The sequence below is a fragment of the Pygocentrus nattereri genome, chromosome 28 (assembly GCF_015220715.1).
Source record: "Pygocentrus nattereri isolate fPygNat1 chromosome 28, fPygNat1.pri, whole genome shotgun sequence".
Lineage (NCBI taxonomy): Eukaryota > Metazoa > Chordata > Actinopteri > Characiformes > Serrasalmidae > Pygocentrus > Pygocentrus nattereri.
In genome coordinates this window covers 24,656,284-24,674,105 of record NC_051238.1, presented here as the reverse complement: position 1 = coordinate 24,674,105, position 17,822 = coordinate 24,656,284, and the positions used below count along the sequence as shown (strand labels likewise).

General features: G+C 40.3%; 2 protein-coding genes across 2 annotated transcripts; both read left to right on the top strand.

Moving 5' to 3' along the window:
• Window positions 1-7,093: 7,093 nt before the first annotated feature.
• Window positions 7,094-7,828, top strand: LOC108437600 (histone H1-like). Its single transcript, XM_017714794.1, has one exon. It carries the CDS (start codon window positions 7,138-7,140, stop codon window positions 7,660-7,662), a length of 525 nt encoding a protein of 174 aa, XP_017570283.1. The 5' UTR covers window positions 7,094-7,137; the 3' UTR covers window positions 7,663-7,828.
• A 4,004-nt stretch (window positions 7,829-11,832) lies between these two features.
• On the top strand, window positions 11,833-17,413 carry LOC108437597 (macrophage-expressed gene 1 protein-like). The gene is made up of 2 exons (XM_017714785.2): window positions 11,833-12,334; window positions 15,542-17,413. The coding sequence occupies exons 1-2, from the start codon at window positions 11,885-11,887 to the stop codon at window positions 17,249-17,251; spliced, it is 2,160 nt and encodes a 719-aa protein (XP_017570274.2). The 5' UTR covers window positions 11,833-11,884; the 3' UTR covers window positions 17,252-17,413.
• The last annotated feature ends 409 nt before the right edge of the window (window positions 17,414-17,822 follow it).

Below are 17,822 nucleotides of genomic sequence, written 5' to 3'. Positions count from 1 at the left end.
ACAAAAGTTGGAACAATGGTTAAAATGCACAAAGACATGCAAAAAAAAGCACAAAGACACGTTATGTAATGTTTTATCTTATCAACTTATTTGTTTTTGTGTAAATATATGTGAAATTGATGCCCTCAACATGTTCCAAAAATTTAGGGATAATTTAAGACCAACAACATTTTGAAATGTTCAGAAACACCTTAAACAGGTGATGCAATCATGCTTAGGTATAAAAGAAGCATCCAAGAAAGTCCTGGTCATTTATGCATCAGCAATGTTCTTAAACCAGTAGTTTAAGAATAACATTCTTTAGCGTGCAACTGCAAGGATGTTTTTCCCCTTCTATAGTGTTTAATCACCATTTTTCATCCCTCAGGCATCAAACACTGGCACACCTCTCTGAGGACTATCACTACATGGGCTCGGGAATCTTCTTCTTGTTCTTCTTCTTCTTCTTCTTTCGGCTGCTCCCTTGGGGTGACGTGGCTGAACTTGGGGAGATTGAAGACGAGCCGTGCTGCAGGATTCTGGATAAAGTACAGAGGCTTGATGGCCGCATGGAAAGACCAGCCAAGAGCAAGTTGCAGTAGTTAAGTCTTGAGATGACCAGAGACTGCACTAACACCTGGGCGGCCTCTTGAGTGAAAAACAAACAAAACAACCCCAAAAGTTTAAAAAGTAAAACGTAAAAATGATTGTTATTATTATTATTATTATTATTATTATTATTATTATTATTATTATTATTATTATTATTGTGTTTTTGTACATTCTCAAAGTTACACTAATCCCTTTTTTCTGGTTTTATTAGCATTTCACATACTTTTCAAATCATATTTGTTCTTAACCATAACCTTAGCTCTCTTAAAAATGATGTATTGACTACATAAATTGGTTTTATGTGTTTTATTCTGATGTAAATGTGTTAAATGGTCTTGTGGTCCTTTGGAGATCAGCATCGTCGTGATAAATGTGTTGGTGTGTTTCCAGGGGTGTGATACACAGACAGACTTAGCCCAGGGCTCCAGGATGTCTTACTACAGCTGCGGTGATAAAACCCCATATGATCTGCTATAAGGATGCATTCAGTCTGTGTCATGTGACTGGCTGTGTGGGAGTATGAGAAAAGGGTGAGAGGGCAGAACGAATGAAAACCTTTATTGTTGCAATATTATTTACAATTACACTATTGGTTATAGTTACACTTTTTAACATTAAAGACACCTTATGCTTCATTAAAAGATAGATATTCGGTTTACTGCTTAAATAAAACACAGTAACACTTGATACTATTTATATGTTAATTAAGAATGTCACAAGATCCCCCTAGGCTCGGCCCTGTTATCCCAGTCATCGGTTTTATCCATCTGTAATAGTCCTCTTGTGTAAGTAACCCTTGTATTTGTTAGGTCTTGTGCTTGTTCTTGCCAATATGAGTTTGCTGGATATCCCATTCCAAAATATCTGGCATTAATATGTAGTTAGCCCCCCTTTGTAGCTATAATCACCCCACTTGGGAAGGCTTTTTACAACTTTTTGGCATGTTGGAGTTTGTGCCCATTCAGCCAACAGACAATTGGTAATATCAGACACTAATGTTGCACTAGAAGGCCTGGCTCTCAATCAACCTTCCAATTAATTCATTGGGTTTTTCCAGTGGCTCTGGGCGGGCCACTGGAGTTCCACACCAAATTTGTCAAACCATGTTTTTTTAGACCACACTTTGTGGATAGGAGCACAGTCATGCTGTAAAAAGTCTCTCCCCAAACTGTGGCCACAAAGTTGGAAGCATACAATTGTCTCAAACGTCTTTTTGTCTATAATGCCTGTATGCTGCAGCATCAACATTACCCCATATTGAAACTAAGGGGCTGAGCCCTAACTCACTGAAAAACAGGCCATTATCCCTCCTCCACCAAACTCTGCTGTTGCATGTAATGTTCTCCTGGATTCCACCAATCCCAGGTTTGTTCAGCAGACTGCCAGACAATGAAGTGCGGTTCCAGAGAACACTATACCACTGCTCCAGAGTCTAGTGGTGGCGTGTTGCGAGTTTGTGTAGCTGTTGTTACCCCTAGACACTTCCTTCTTGTTCTTTCGGCTGCTCCCTTTAGGGGTCACCACAGCGGATCATCTGCCTCCATCTTGCTCTATCCACTGCCTCCTCTACTTTCACACCAACCATCTCCATGTCCACCTTCACTACATCCATAAACCTTCTCTGAGGTCTACCTCTTCTCCATCTACCTGGCAGCTCCATCTCCAACATTCTTTGCCCAATATATCCACTATTCCTCCTCAACACATGTCCAAACCATCTCAACCTGGCCTCTCTGGCTTTATCTCCAAACTGCTCCACCTTCACTGTCCCTCTGATCTGCTCATTTCTAATCTTGTCCATCCTTGTCACTCCCAACGAAAATCTCAGCATCTTCATCTCCGCCACCTCCAGCTCAGCCTCCTGTCTTTTAGACAGAGCCACAGTCTCCAAACCACCCATCATAGCAGGACGCACTGCTGTCTTGTAGACCTTCCCTTTCACTCTTGCTGCTATCCTTCTGTCACACATCAGCCCTGACACCCGTCTCCACCCACTCCATCCTGCCTCCACCCTCTTCTTCACCTCTCTTCTACACTGTCCATTGCTCTGGATGGTTGACCCAAGATATTTGAAGTCATCCACCTTTACGACCTCTACTCCTTGCATCTTCACCTTTCCACCTGCCTCCCTCTCATTCACACACATGTATTCCGTCTTGTCTCTACTGACCTTCATTCCTCTCCTCTCCAGTGCAAACCTCCACCTCTCCAGATTCTCTTCCACCTGCTCTCTACTCTCACAACAGATTACAATGTCATCTGCAAACATCATGGTCCATGGAGCCTCCTGCCTGACCTCATCTGTCAACCTTTACATCACCATTGCAAACAAGAAGGGGCTCAAAGCTGATCCCTGATGTAACCCCACCTTCACCTTGAAATCATTTGTCACTCCAACTACACACCTCACCACTGTCTCACTATCCTCATACATGTCCTGCACCACCCTAACATACTTTTCAGCTACACCTGACTTTCTCATACAGTACCACAGTTCCTGTCTTGGCACCCTATCATCTGCCTTCTCTAGATCCACAAAGACTCAATGTAGCTCCTTCTGACCTTCTCTGTACTTCTCTACCAACACTCTCAATGCAAAAACTGCATCTGTGGTGCTCTTTCTGGGCATGAAACCAAACTGCTGCTCACTGATCTGAACCTCTCGCCTTAGCCATGCTTCAACAACTCTTTCCCATACCTTCATGGTGTGGCTCATCAACTTTATACCTCTGTAGTTACTGCAGCTCTGCACATCACCCTTGTTCTTGAAAATGGGGACCAGTACACTGCTTCTCCACTCATCAGGCATCCTCTCACTCTCCAGGATTTTGTTAAACAACCTGGTTAAAAAGTCCCCTGTCTTCTCTCCTAAACATCTCCATACCTCCACAGGTATGTCATCTGGACCAACTGCCTTTCCATTCTTCATCCTTTTTAAAGCTGCCCTCACTTCCACCTCACTAATTCTCTGCACTTCCTGATCCACTATCTCTCCCCCCCCCCCCCATTCTCCTCCTCTCTCTCTCGTTTTCCTCATTCATTAGTTCTTCAAAGTTCTCCTTCCATCTACTCAACACTCTCTGTTCACTCACTAGTACATTTCCCTCTCTATCCTTTATCAGCCTAACCTGCTGTACACCCTTTCCAGCTCTATCTCTCTGTTTAGCCAAACGATACAAGTCCTTTACTCCTTCTTTACTGTCCAGCCTCTCATACAGCTCATCATAGGCCTGAGCCTTTGCCTTTGCCACCATTCTTTTCGCTATGCCACTAGCCTCACAGAACTCCTGCCTACTTCCTTCATCTCTCTGGTTATCCCACTTTTTCTTAGCTGCCTTCTTCTGAATACTCTCCTGGACTTCCTCATTCCACCACCAACTTTCCTTGTCTTCTTTCCTCTGACCAGACAAAACACCTAACACCATGGTAGCCACTAACTTGTTTTATCTGCTTACCTCCACTTACTGATGTAGTATTTCGTACTTTGTACTGTATTTTTAAATGCTAACACTTTTACTTCTCCCTGCTTTTCCCTCAGTTCCATTTGAGTCGTTAAGGTTTAGTTGCTTGTTGGGGTTTCATTGTATCATCTTGTTGAGGTGGTTCAGCTCCTGTTTTACCTCTTTGTTCCTCACATCTCTCACTTTGGAGCTTTAATATTTTATTTTAGATGCTAAAGGGAATACAAAGCTAAGAATATAGTCTTCAGTTCCTAAGCTGAGAGATTCTGGATGTACTGAGCTTGACTGGACCTTTCCAAGTTACTCATTACTTCTGTATATAAATGAGCACAAGGTAATATTATTATTATTTTATATATAAAAGCTTACATTAATATGCTATGTTCAGATGTATGTTAGATATCACTGTTGTCAGAAGAAAACCTCGTATCTCCAAAATTAGAACTTTACAGGAGAAAGAAAAAACATACTGTAGTTTTAATGCAAGTCAAAGGAACCAGACGTCTTTCCAAGTCATTTTGGGCCATTTCTTTTGCTCCATTCAACATGAAATTTACACACAATGTAAAGGACAACAGGTCCTTTGAAATGATGTCAAAAACTGCCAAAAACTCAAAAATGGATATACGAGGTTTTCTTCCTCCGATAGCAGCGATATGCTTTTGTGTGTATTGCAAGAAGGAGTTATTTATTCCATTCTGTCAGTCATATCAGTCAGCCTGGGATGGGGCATCATATTGAAATGATTTACTCACCTAACCAATTTCACTTCCTTTTTTCTAATTTTATCAGCATGTGTGCGTGTGAATGGAACAGTTTCATGAAGTCACCATACATTTTGAAACTGTAAGTATAAACATGAAACACGGAAACTCAGACACTTAGAGAGCATAACATGCTTTATGTTAAAACCAGTAATGTCTTAAAATGCGTTACTAACATCTATTAAACGTTACTAAAGTTACTATGCAAATTTCCCCCAGTGGGATAATAACAGTCTATCTTATCTATCTAATTTTAAAGGTTTATAAGGTCTTGTCCAGTGAATTTAATATACCTGATGTAAAGTGAAAACCAATAATGCCTTAGTAACGCATCACAAACATCTATTAGACATTACTAAAGGTTTATAAGGTCTTGTCCAGTGAATTTAATATACCTGATGAAAAGTGAAAACAAATAATACCTTAGTAACACATCACAAGCATCTATTAGACATTACTAAAGGTTTATAAGGTCTTGTTCAATGAATTTTAAGTTGATTCAGTGATGACCAAAAATGTACCAGCACAGTACCTTTATTTCTAACAGTATATTACAGTTTTATAACAGTTTTCCCTCATAGGCTTTACCTTTTACGTACCTTTTATGCATTTAAATAAACGCTTTGCATTATTTTAAGTATGGCTTAGTCTACTGAACTATCCAAAGAATGCTGGATAAAGTAACAACCAAATTGCATTTCTACATAACAGAATAAATGTAAAGTCATTCAGAAGGGGTTTGAGGTGAAATGCTCCAGTCTAAGAAACTCACCAACTCAGAATATTAGTCACAATGGTGGTGAAAGGAGCAAGACATCTGAAGTTTTTAATGCTTATAAAAGCTCCCTCACAGAAATGATCACATAAAATGGTCACAACTACTCTGACTGACATCTGAGGCATTGTTTTTGTCATAAGCCTTTGGCCTGAAATATATATATATATATATATATATATATATATATATATATATAATAGTAGAGAAAGAAAACTTATGTTTTCAGATTTACCACTATTTTACCATCATCACCATTACAAAGTCATAACTCTGAAAAGGACAGCAGGTCATTCTGGATGGTAAATAAAATGGTTCTATTTGTGTTGTAGACATTGTGACCCCTGGTTCCCATCATCACCACCCCTGTAAAGAAATTAAAAGTTGGTAAGTTTCTCTATAATGCGCCATTTTACGTCAAACCACTCTGAATGAGTTAGAAATTTTGAAAAGCTGCTGGAATTTCCCTTTAACCGTCAGACATGAGTAATTGGGCGAGGTCATTCTGGGTCGGTTCACAGCCAACAGATCTGGAATCAAAGATAAGCCACTGAGAGGTTCAGGGGGAAAAGTCTTTCATGTAGACAACTTCAATATAGCGTCCCCTAAAGATTTAAGCTCATATTGAAGGAAGAAAGATGAGTGCTAGTGCTCAAAGTGTCTTAAATAAAGTGAAAAAGAGTTTATCTTTGTAGATTTTGCAATATTAAACTATGAGGTTATTCTACTATTTCAATAAAGCAATTATATGAACTAGTACAGTCGTACAGGCTCATTTAAAGACAAATTTATTAGTATTTTTAGAATTCTTAGCATTATTCCATTGAGCAGACCATCTCAGACCTTGTCTTCTGACAAGACATCAGCTTCTCACACCATTTTAGATGAAAAGCTGAAAATACAAAACACTCAAAAAAGACTATATATCAGTGTAAAATAATACTACTGTCCTTTTCATAAATTACTATGACTTTGTAATGCTGGAAAATATCAAAGACAAGTAGTTATGGACAAGAACAGCATCTGTTAGAAGACATGTGTTTTTGTCTGAGTGAAAAATCAGTTAAAATTCAGATTTGAAATTTAAAAAATCCAATTTCATGATGGAGAATTTTGCTTATACCCATTTCTCTCTGTTTAAGATAAAAGTCACCCTGGGGAAAATGTTCTGCAAGCATTTTAGAGCTAAACAGCAGCATGCCATCAAGTTAATGAGCGAGTGATGAGTGAATTTTATACACTTGCACAGGACAAACCAAGAATGAAATGATCAGTAAGAAAGAGGTATTGTATATATGGTAGTGTAGATGTGTGTAGATGTATAAGATGGTTTATTTGGTTGTCTGATGCTTTTGAAAGAAAATAATAGCCTTTTTTCACAGGAAGGAAAACACAACTTGTTTTACACGTACGAAAAAGGCGCTCAAGCCGGTGGTAGAGTCTACACGGTTCTCATCCTATCTTTATTAGCAGCTGGAGGAGTCTTCTTCTCACTATCTTCATCCACACAGCCCTGCTAACGCACCGTACTACGACAGTCACGGTCATGTCTGAGGCAGCCCTGGCTCCAGCAGCAGCTCCTGCTAAAACGCCGAAGCGACGGTCTACGAAGACCAAAAGGGTTGGACCATCGGTCTCTGATCTGATCCTAAAGGTCGTGTCTGCAAACAAAGAGCGCAAAGGCACCTCCCTGGCTGCTCTGAAGAAAGGCCTGGCCACTTCTGGCTACGACGTGGTCAAGAACAGCTTTCGTGTTAGACTGGCCGTCAGACGCTTGATCGCCAATGGTAGTCTAGTGCAGACCAAAGGCACAGGTGCATCTGGATCATTCAAAATAGGCCAGAAAGCAGCAAAGAAGAAGAAAGCTGTTAAGAAGGCAAAGAAGCCGAGGGCAAAGAAAGCCAAGAGGACACGGGCAAAGAAACCGGCAGCGGCCAAGAAGTCTCCAAAAAAGACCAAGAGAAAGACGAGGAGTCCCAAAAAGGCCAAAAGACCCGGGACCAAAAAGACCAAGAGCCCCAGAAAGACCACACGCAGAACCAGAGCTCCAGCTAAACAGCAGGGAGTGTGAGGGACCGGACAGTGACTATCCTGGCACCTGATGTTGGGTGACTCTGCTCGATTCACACTTTGTGCAACCCATGGTTAAACATCTGGATTTGCTCATTTATTAAACTACAAACTGGCGTTCTGCATGTTCAAGGTTTAATAAAGAATTCATTATGATTTGAAACTTATGAACTTACTGTGATGTTTTGTCTGTGTGCATACAAATTGTAGAGTAATAATAATTGAAGAATGTTGCTGCACTATTTAAAAGCATTTCACATCTAGTTGACCAATGAAATAAGTACTAAATTAAACAAGTAGAAACTTGGTTTTGGTATAACAGTGATGATATAGAAAACAGTACAGTATGAAGATAAAGATAAACAACAACATAAATACTAATCAATACTGTAACCCCACGTTCCTGCAAAAATGTTATTTTCTGCCAAGTCAAAACAATCTAAACATGGCTTTATTACTGACCAAATCATAACCACACATGCCTAGAGTTAAGATAATATTTTAAAAGCTTTTGTGATGACATGTTTGTTTGTTCGTTTGTTTATTTTTCCATGGTGCTTACATTTTAAACAGCTGTAGTTGTTGTGAAAGTGCAGTGTATGTTAGTATTGAGATAATGGCGGTACAAGGAGTAAGCTGTATAAAACTGATAGATGAGTGACTTGGGGCCAGTCCCAAATTCCTCCCTCAACAATCTGCATTCACTGCCATGGACACTCCAAGTAAGTGTCACTCCCTCCAATTCCCTCCAAAAGAGTGATCATGTTTTGTTGTTTTTAACATGAATACAGGATATAAACACTGGAGTTAGATCGCTCTGTGAAATGACTCTTGTTACTCATCGCTTGAAAGCACACCTCAAAATAAAAGCAGAAGTTGGAGTGTCAGATCAAGACACCTTAGACTCTAAAATAAAAGTCTACTTATAGGGTAGTTCTGCCTCGCACTCCAGACATACCGTACTTTCATTTTAATATTTATCATCTCATAAATGTCTGGCACAACAGAAAAACAGACTTTAATTTTCTGAAACACTGTTGAAATGATCCAGTCTTTAAACACAATCACCACATCAGTTAAAGGTGCAGTGTGTAAGATTTGGTGGCATCTAGTGGTGAGGTTGCAAATTGCAATAAACTGAATAGCCCTTCCTTCACCTCTCCCTTTCGACTCTTTGACAATGAGATTCACTTGTTGTTTTGTTTTTTTTTTGTGGTAAATGATAAGTATCCTCTATTTGTCAAAATTTGGGGTCTCAACCTTCTCACAACACAAAACAGTTAGCCAGCACTGGGAGAAACCACTGATTCTTTTTATTTTGACGTCTTCCAACTGGTGCTACCAAACTGAAATGGCTGCTTCAGTGTGAAAATGTGAAAAGCACTCTCTAGAGCCAGTGTTTGGTTTGTCTGTTCTGGGCTACTCCTGAAACATGGCTTTATAGGAGGAGGACCTGCTGGATATTACACACTGCACCTTCAATGTCGTGCACCTTCAGTCACAACTGCCTCAAAATGTTTAACTCATGTTTCATTGTCAAGCAATTCAAAAAAGCAATATAGGATGAAACTAGTTGCTCTACTTTATCTGATGTTCCACTTTAGCTGAACTCATGCTACATTGCTGTCATCTCGTTTGGTCAGTTCTGGTGGTCAGTCAGACAAGTTGAACATCCATGAGAGGTGTCCTTTTCATAAGTCCTCCTTTATTATTTTGTGGGAAGTTGCACTGTCAGAGAACCAACTTGTGATTTTAACCTTACTTATAATGACATTAAGAAAATTTACTCTTACACAAATGACTTCCAACTTGACTTTAGAAATTGTAAGCGGTCACTTTGTTCAGAGCTGGTTTTGACCTGTTGGTCATACCGACCCAGTGCAGCACGCGGTTCAACGTCAGCGCAGCAGCGTAAAACTTTGGGAGAGTCTGTTCAACATAAATGATGAACTAACCTAACTTTGTGTAAATAGAGCTCAATATAGAAATATGTCCACATATGCAGTCGAGACTGACGCGGCTTTTTTCTGAATTTCTACAAACACCATTTCATTTTATAGTAAATGAGTTTGGGCTGGTTTATGTTTATGAACAGACGCCTACAGATCAACATAGTAAAGGAGCTCATCTGTGATCCTGAGTTTAAAGCCAGTTTTTATTCAACTTAAACTTGGAACTAAGTTGTAAATAAATCTGAAACTGAAACTTTGCTTGTGTGTAAAAAGTGATTTCAGAGCCACTCGGTTCTCCCTGATGGAAACTGTTTACCTTCAGTGTTTTGTGCTTCTGATCATTTTAATAGACGTCAGCGTCACTAATTAATGACGCTCTATTAAAAGACTGGTTTACCAAGAGAGACGCTGGAGGACTTTCACCTGAAATGAGTTCATGAAGCCAGTCTTGTTATAAAAATGATAACAGGACATCAGAGCCAGAATTACTCTTTTAGTACTTTTACTTTATACTTAAGTACATTTGAAGGTAAATACTTTAGTACTTTTACTCAAGTGGAGGTCTAAAGGGAGGAACTTCTACTTTTACTGGAGGAATATTTTACCTTGGGAGTCTCGACTTTAACTCAAGTATATGATCTGTGAACTTCGTCCAGCTCTGATTATGCAGTCTGTGCAACGTGACTGAAAGCTGACGCACTCGTCTTAGAAAAGTTAGCACGTTTTCTTTGTACAGACCTGAAATACAGAACTATGAAACAAGGAAGTAAAACCTCATTGTCGGCTTGTGGAAAACAGCAGACCTAATCATGTTGCAGTTCAGTAGTTGCCAGGGTCAGACAACAAAACAGATTAAAACTTTGATGGAAAGTTGAGAATTTTCATCTTCTGTCGATTTGCTATCAATACTCTCCAAGCAGACAAAAAGTCAGAGAATGCACGTTCATTTAACTCCATTTCAGTTCTTCATTTTTCAGAAGATATTTCTGAGAAGATTAGATATAAACTGATCTATTTGGGAAACTATCAGATAAACAGTACTTTCTTCTTTGAGAGGAATCCAACACTACTCTCACTTCAGATCTGAAAAAATTCTCACGTTTCCGTGCGTCCTTCGCACTGTGAGTCTGAAAGGATGTTAAAAGAAGCCATTATTAAAAAACGGAAAAAGAGAAAAACAAAGCTGCTTTTGTTCTCAGAAGAAAAGGCTGAGCACCTCAGAGTCCAGACCTCAAGATCACTGAATGTGTTTGGGATTACTTGAATCATGAAAGGAAGAAAATGCAACCAACTTCTAAAACTGAACTTTAGAGATGTGGAAAAATATTCCTGTAGATTAAAAAAACTAAAAATGCAAAGGGTGTCCAGTGTTTTCTGGTATTTCATATGAATCCTGCCTTTAATGGCCATTTTGACTTTTAAATTAGGGTGGTCTCTGACTCTGACTCTGCACAGGACTACATTTACATATTGGTGCTGACACAAACACACACACACACACACACACACACACACGTACACACACACACACACACACAAACACACACACACACACACACACACGTACACACACTATTCAATAAACAATTTGTATAATTTAACTATTGGAATTTGTTTAAACAGCTTACATTAAGAGTTAACTAAGTGTACAAAAGCGTTAGTGCCTTCCAGTTGTTAACATAACCATATCATTCTATGACTTGGGGGTAGATTACTGACAAGGCCAGTCTGCCAGAGGCCTCAGGGTGGCTTGGACAACAAATCCCAAAGTAGCTCAAATACATGGGACAATGCACTGCACATATTAAAACTATGAAGAAACACCCCATCAAAATATAGAAATGATTAAATGAATTTTGACATCATGACAAATTTATGTTTAGACATAAAACATCTGCACAAAAAGCACAAATTGTTCAAATAAAAAAGAAACAATTTGATTTGCTCCACAAGCACAACATTAACAACTTTTTAATCTCACTTTAATTTTTTTTATTTATTTAGTGCTTGGGTTGGATCCAGTATGTTAAATGCCTTCACAGGGATGTGAAAAAACAAAGCAAAAGGGAACTTTAAACCCACCGAAAAACCTTTGTTAAAAACAGGAAGTGGTTCAAGGTCTTATGGCCATATATGTATCTAATGTGAAGTGAAACTGATGGGGAAGTGATTTAAAAGTTTTCATACAGCTTTTGATAGCCGGCCCATCATGTGAGAAAAAGTGCATAAGCCTAACACACTGTTGACTAAGATCAGTCGTTCCTGGCAGTCATGGGCTCCATATGCTTCTCTCTGTTGAGTATCTTTGCACTCATCAGTACCTGTGATCTCCATCCACTCAGTCGTCCTAGCAATGGACTTCGTGAGTGCCGCAAAAACCTTAGTTCACCGGCCCTGGAGGTCCTCCCTGGGGGAGGCTGGGACAACCTGCGCAACCTTGATATGGGGCGAGTGATGAACATGAGCTATTCCCAGTGCCAGACCTCCGAGGATGGCATCTACCTCATCCCAGACGAGGTCTTCGTCATCCCACAGAAAGTGAGCGGAGTGGAGATGAACTCTGAGATCATCAGTTCATGGCTGGAACAGAAAAGCACCACTTCAAGCTCCATTAACGCAGATGTGTCCTTCTTCTCTGTGCTCAATGCCAAGTTCTCCGCTGAGAACAAACGCATGAAAACTCATCAAGTGAAAGGAAATTCTGTCACAGCACGAGTACAGGTAAGACCAAATAAAAATACCTGAATTAAAACAAAACCATTTTGGTCATTTTAAGATGCATTTTTGAATAAAGAAGAAAATTTTCCCCATTTATCATGCCTGCTGCAGAAAATGTCACAATAACCAGCAAAATCTTTGGCTTAATAGAGCAAGAAGTATTATAAAATGCTCAGTTCTCAATAAATAATAATAAGTCCAGTAAGACCATTTTTATTTGCCTCCTGAATCAGTTTTCACACACAGGTAAAAAAAACTTTGCTTTAACCATTAACCTGGGTTATGGCTATTATAGTGATGAAGAATAAACAAAAACTGAATAAACAATCATGGAAACAGTAACAGGACAAGCTCTTCAGTGTTCAATAGTTGTCTTTTTTGTACAATTTTCAGCATTCAGCGTGTCCACTCTTTGCCTTTGATACAGCTTCCCTTGGTTTTGATACAGCTTTCCATCTGCTTAAAATTTTCAAAGAAATCTGCAGGGATATTTTTCCTAAGCTGAAAAGCTCAGCCTTTGAAGCTGGTTACATTTTCCACTTCTCACAATCCAAATAATGCGAAACAAATTCAGTGAGGTTGAGGTCTAGACTCAGTGAGATCAGTCTTTTGTTCTAAGAACAGCAGCAGCTTCTTTGATATATTAGCAAATTTTCCTCCTTTTTGCCCATTTTCTTTTCTTAGTAAAAACGTCTTGACAGCTATATATATACACTGCTCTATATATATATATATACACTATATATATATATATATATATATATATATATATATGTATATATATATATATATATATATATATAAACTGCTCAAAAAAAATAAAGGGAACACTTAAACAACACAATATAACTCCAAGTAAATCAAACTTCTGTGAAATCAAACTGTCCACTTAGGAAGCAACACTGACAATCAATTTCACAGCTGTTGTGCAAATGGAACAGACAACAGGTGGAAATTATTGGCACTTAGCAAGACACACTCAATAAAGGAGTGGTTCTGCAGGTGGGACCACAGACCACTTCTCAGTACCTTTCTGCTTTCTGGCTGATGTTTTGGTCACTTTTGAATGTTGGTGGTGCTTTCACACTCGTGGTAGCAGGAGACGGACTCTACAACCCAGACAAGTGGCTCAGGTAGTGCAACTCATCCAGGATGGCACATCAATGTGAGCTGGGGCAAGAAGGTTTGCAGTGTCTGTCAGCGTAGTGTCCAGAGGCTGGAAGCGCTACCAGGAGACAGGCCAGTACACCAGGAGACGTGGAGGAGGCCGTAGAAGGGCAACAACCCAGCAGCAGGACCGCTACCTCCACCTTTGTGCAAGGAGGAACAGGAGGAGCTGCCAGAGCCCTGCAGAATGACCTCCAGCAGGCCACAAATGTGCATGTGTCTGCACAAACGGTTAGAAACCGACTCCATGAGGATGGTATGAGGGCCCGACGTCCACAGATGGGGGTTGTGCTCACAGCCCAACACCGTGCAGGACGCTTGGCATTTGCCAGAGAACAGCAGGATTGGCAAATTTGCCACTGGCATCCTGTGATCTTCACAGATGAAAGCAGGTTCACACTGAGCACATGTGACAGACGTGACAGAGTCTGGAGACGCTGTGGAGAGCGATCTGCTGCCTGCAACATCCTTCAGCATGACCGGTTTGGCAGTGGGTCAGTAATGGTGTGGGGTGGCATTTCTTTGGAGGGCCGCACAGCCGTCCATGTGCTCGCCAGAGGTAGCCTGACTGCCATTAGGCACCGAGATGAGATCCTCAGACCCCTTGTGAGACCATATGCTGGTGCGGTTGGCCCTGGGTTCCTCCTAATGCAGGACAATGCTAGACCTCATGTGGCTGTAGTGTGTCAGCACTTCCTGCAAGATGAAGGCATTGAAGCTATGGACCGGCCCACCTGTTCCCCAGACCTGAATCCGATTGAGCACATTTGGGACATCATGTCTCGCTCCATCCACCAACGCCACGTTGGTGCTTTAGTCCAGGTCTGGGAGGAGATCCCTCAGGAGACCATCTGCCACCTCATCAGGAGCTGCCCAGGCGTTGTAGGGAGGTCATACAGGCACGTGGAGGCCACACACAATACTGAGCCTCATTTTGACTTGTTTTAAGGACATCACATCAAAGTTGTATCAGCCTGTCGTGTGTTTTTCCACTTTAATTCTGTGTGTGACTCCAAATCCAGGCCTCCACTGGTTAAAAAATTTGATATCCATTGATGATTTTTGTGTGATTTTTTTTGTCAGCACATTCAACTTTGTACAGAACAAAGTATTTAATGAGAGTATTTCATTCATTCAGATCTAGGATGTTTTCATTTGAGTGTTCCCTTTATTTTTTTGAGCAGTGTATGATGTATGAGCAGTGTAAGAATGGGGTGATCTGTTCTTTTACTTTGGCAGCTGCATTCTGAATCAGCTGAAGATGTTTGCTTGTCTTTTCACTCCAGTGAGGAGACCATTACAGTAATCAATCATGCTAGAAATAAAGGCGTAGATGAGGTTCTCCAGCCAAGTGGATCTGAGTATCATGTGCATAGTTGTGGTAAGATATCCAATAGTTGTGTAGTGTCTGGCCAAGAGGCAGCATATATAAATACAAAGAGAATGGCCCAAGAACTGAACCCTGGGGGACAGCACAGGTCACTGACACTCCCTCAGAAATATTATTTTCTATTACCAGAAAGTAGCCCCTTCCTTGCATGCATGTACTAAACCATTTTAGTAGAGTTCCTGCGAGCCTAACTCTGCTCTCAAGTTTATCTATGAGAATTTTATGGTCAAGGGTATCAAAGATGGTATCATCATATTGTGTTGTCATCTCACAGTGAAAGGATTAACAAAAACACTAGTGGATTGTTTCAGATCTGATTTTCTCCTCTTCCTCAAAGATGAAAGCTCTAAGTGCTCTTTATCTGATGACTGCAGTTTTGGTGGCCTTGCTCGGTTGTTAGGAGTCCCATTTCCTCTAAATCTTTTAATTTTTTGAAATCCACTTTTCTAAAAATTTTCCTTTGAATTTCTCCTTCCTTTATGCAAGTGGAATATCTTGTATCTAATGTCCTTAGAAATATCTCTTCAAAAAAATTAATAACTTGTACTATATGACTGTGAAGTGAAAATTAAAGAATTAAAATGAAAAGTCTCTGATTTTTGTACAGTGCTGTCAAAAGATTTCATAGCCCTTCTCCTCTTTTCTTTCCTCAGGTGCGTAATCATCTGTACACTGTTAAGGTGTTTCCTGATTTCACTCTGGACTCCCGCTTTGCCCGTCAGGCAGAAGAAATTGCAGATGCCATCGAGAACAACCAAACTCGCCAAGCAAATTATCTGTCAGAGAAGATGATTCTTGATTACGGCACGCACGTCATCACAAGTGTTGATGCTGGTGCCACGTTGGTGGAGGAGGACTACTTAAAATCCTCTTATGTTTCTGATGCAGAGTCCTCCCAGTCTTCTGTTTCAGCATCAGCTGGTGCTAACTTTTTTAACAAAGTGAAGTTTGACATAGGTGGTAAGGAATCTCAAGAAACATCTGAAACTCGGAGCTACCAGGGGAACATTACATACTCCATAACACTAAGTCATGGTGGGGCTTTGTTTTTTCCTGGTATAACTTTACAGAAATGGCAAGAGAGCACACTCAACAATCTGGTAGCTATTGACCGTAGTGGACTACCACTCCACTATTTTCTCAATCCATCAGTGTTTCCAGACCTTCCACGTCCAACAGTAAATAAAGTAGCTCTGTTTGTGAGTCAGGCCATAGATCGCTACTACAAAATTAACACCCACCCTGGATGTGTGAAGCCAGACTCCAAAAATTTCAATTTCCAAGCTAACTTAGATGATAATTCCTGTGAAGGTCCCAGCACCAACCTTAGCTTTGGTGGAGTTTACCAGCAGTGCACTCCACTGACATCAGATGGAAATGTAATCTGCCAGGAGCTCGCTGAGAAAAACCCAGCCACTGGCTCATATTCCTGTCAGCAACCATACACTGCTACCCTACTGCGCTCAGAAACACAGGAAAGGCCATACAATAACTATGAGTGTCATAGGCATTGTCATTCGTGTTGGTTGCTTTTTCACTGCTGTAAAGACATCTGTGGAAATGTGTACTATGTTCGGCGTGCACGCATTGACACCTACTGGTGCTCCACTAATGGAGTGGCTCCAGAATTCTCTGGGTATCTCTTTGGAGGTCTATATGGACCCTCCTTGCAAAACCCATTAACCAAATCCAAATCTTGTCCTCCAAATTTCTTTTCTCAGAAATTCTTGTCAAATGGCTTTATGATATGTCTGAGCAACGACTACGAAACAGCAACCAGGTTCTCTGTACCATTTGGAGGTTTCTTTAGCTGCCAGTCTACCAACTCGCTTGCAGGAAGCCAGTCTCGCTGCCCACCACAGTTCAGTCAACATCTTGCCGCCATAAGCGATGGATGCCAGATACTGTACTGTGTTCAGTCAGGTGTTTTCACTGGAGGCGAGTTATTGCCCATCCACCTTCCACCTTTCATAAGACCTCCAGTGATTGGTATGATAGCCACAAACACTGTAGCTGTGATGACTGAAGGTGACCGGGCCTGGGTGAGAGTCAAAGACACAAAAATGTGGAGGTTGGCAAAGCCTGAGGACATCAGCCAAATGTCCCAGATGTTTGAAGACTCCCCTCAGTCAGCAGGGAAAAAGGCTGGTGTTGCAATTGGTGTTACAGCTTTTTTGGCTGTCGTGGTCTTGACAGTAACAGTGTATGTGGTGAAAAAGAGGAGGAGGTTTTCTGGGCTCAGTAGAGTCAGAGGTTATGAGCAGATTGAAAGTACAGAACAAAGTGAGACTAGTGTGGAGTTACCAGCAGAGCAAGAGTCAGAGAGTCAGACTGAAAACCCAACTCAAGCTCTCTTAGCATAATTCCTCTCTGTCACTGTGAGTTTTTCATCTTTTGTAATCTTCAAAGCCTGTCAAATGATTTCTGATCAAGAGTGCTCAAAATTTTTACTGCTATTTTAATCAAAATATTCTGTGATTGTGACCTTTGTTTATGTTATTTTTTTCTATAATGAATAATAAATATCCACACAAAATGACTGCGCTTAATTTGTTGTTCTACATGTTCTGCACACACTTTGTTCAATCTTGTGATTGACTGATGATTCTGGCTCATAATTAGGTGGTTATGAACAGAAAGTTTCTCAAAGAAAAGAAACTGAAACATTTTCACTACTAATTGAACACCACATTTAAAAGTGGAAAAATCTGATGTTTTCATTACATTACACTGCAGAACATTTCACAAACAGTAAGATGAACGAGCAATATGCTCTCTTTCAAGAAAAAACAGTGTAAACTTGGTCACTTCTACCCTCTGCAGAGTACAGCATACCTGGAATGAGGAAGAGAGAAAAGACATGGAAATTCCCAACATAACATAGCTCACCCAGAACTACAACAGTCTGTGAAACATTTATGTCATTTTAAATTA

Bases quoted from the DNA above. Each gene is read 5' to 3' on its own strand.
- LOC108437600 (XM_017714794.1), top strand. From the start codon at position 7,138: ATGTCTGAGGCAGCCCTGGCTCCAGCAGCAGCTCCTGCTAAAACGCCG.
- LOC108437597 (XM_017714785.2), top strand. From the start codon at position 11,885: ATGGGCTCCATATGCTTCTCTCTGTTGAGTATCTTTGCACTCATCAGT. The intron at 12,335-15,541 runs GTAAGACCAAAT...TTCTTTCCTCAG, and splicing joins CTGTCACAGCACGAGTACAG to GTGCGTAATCATCTGTACAC.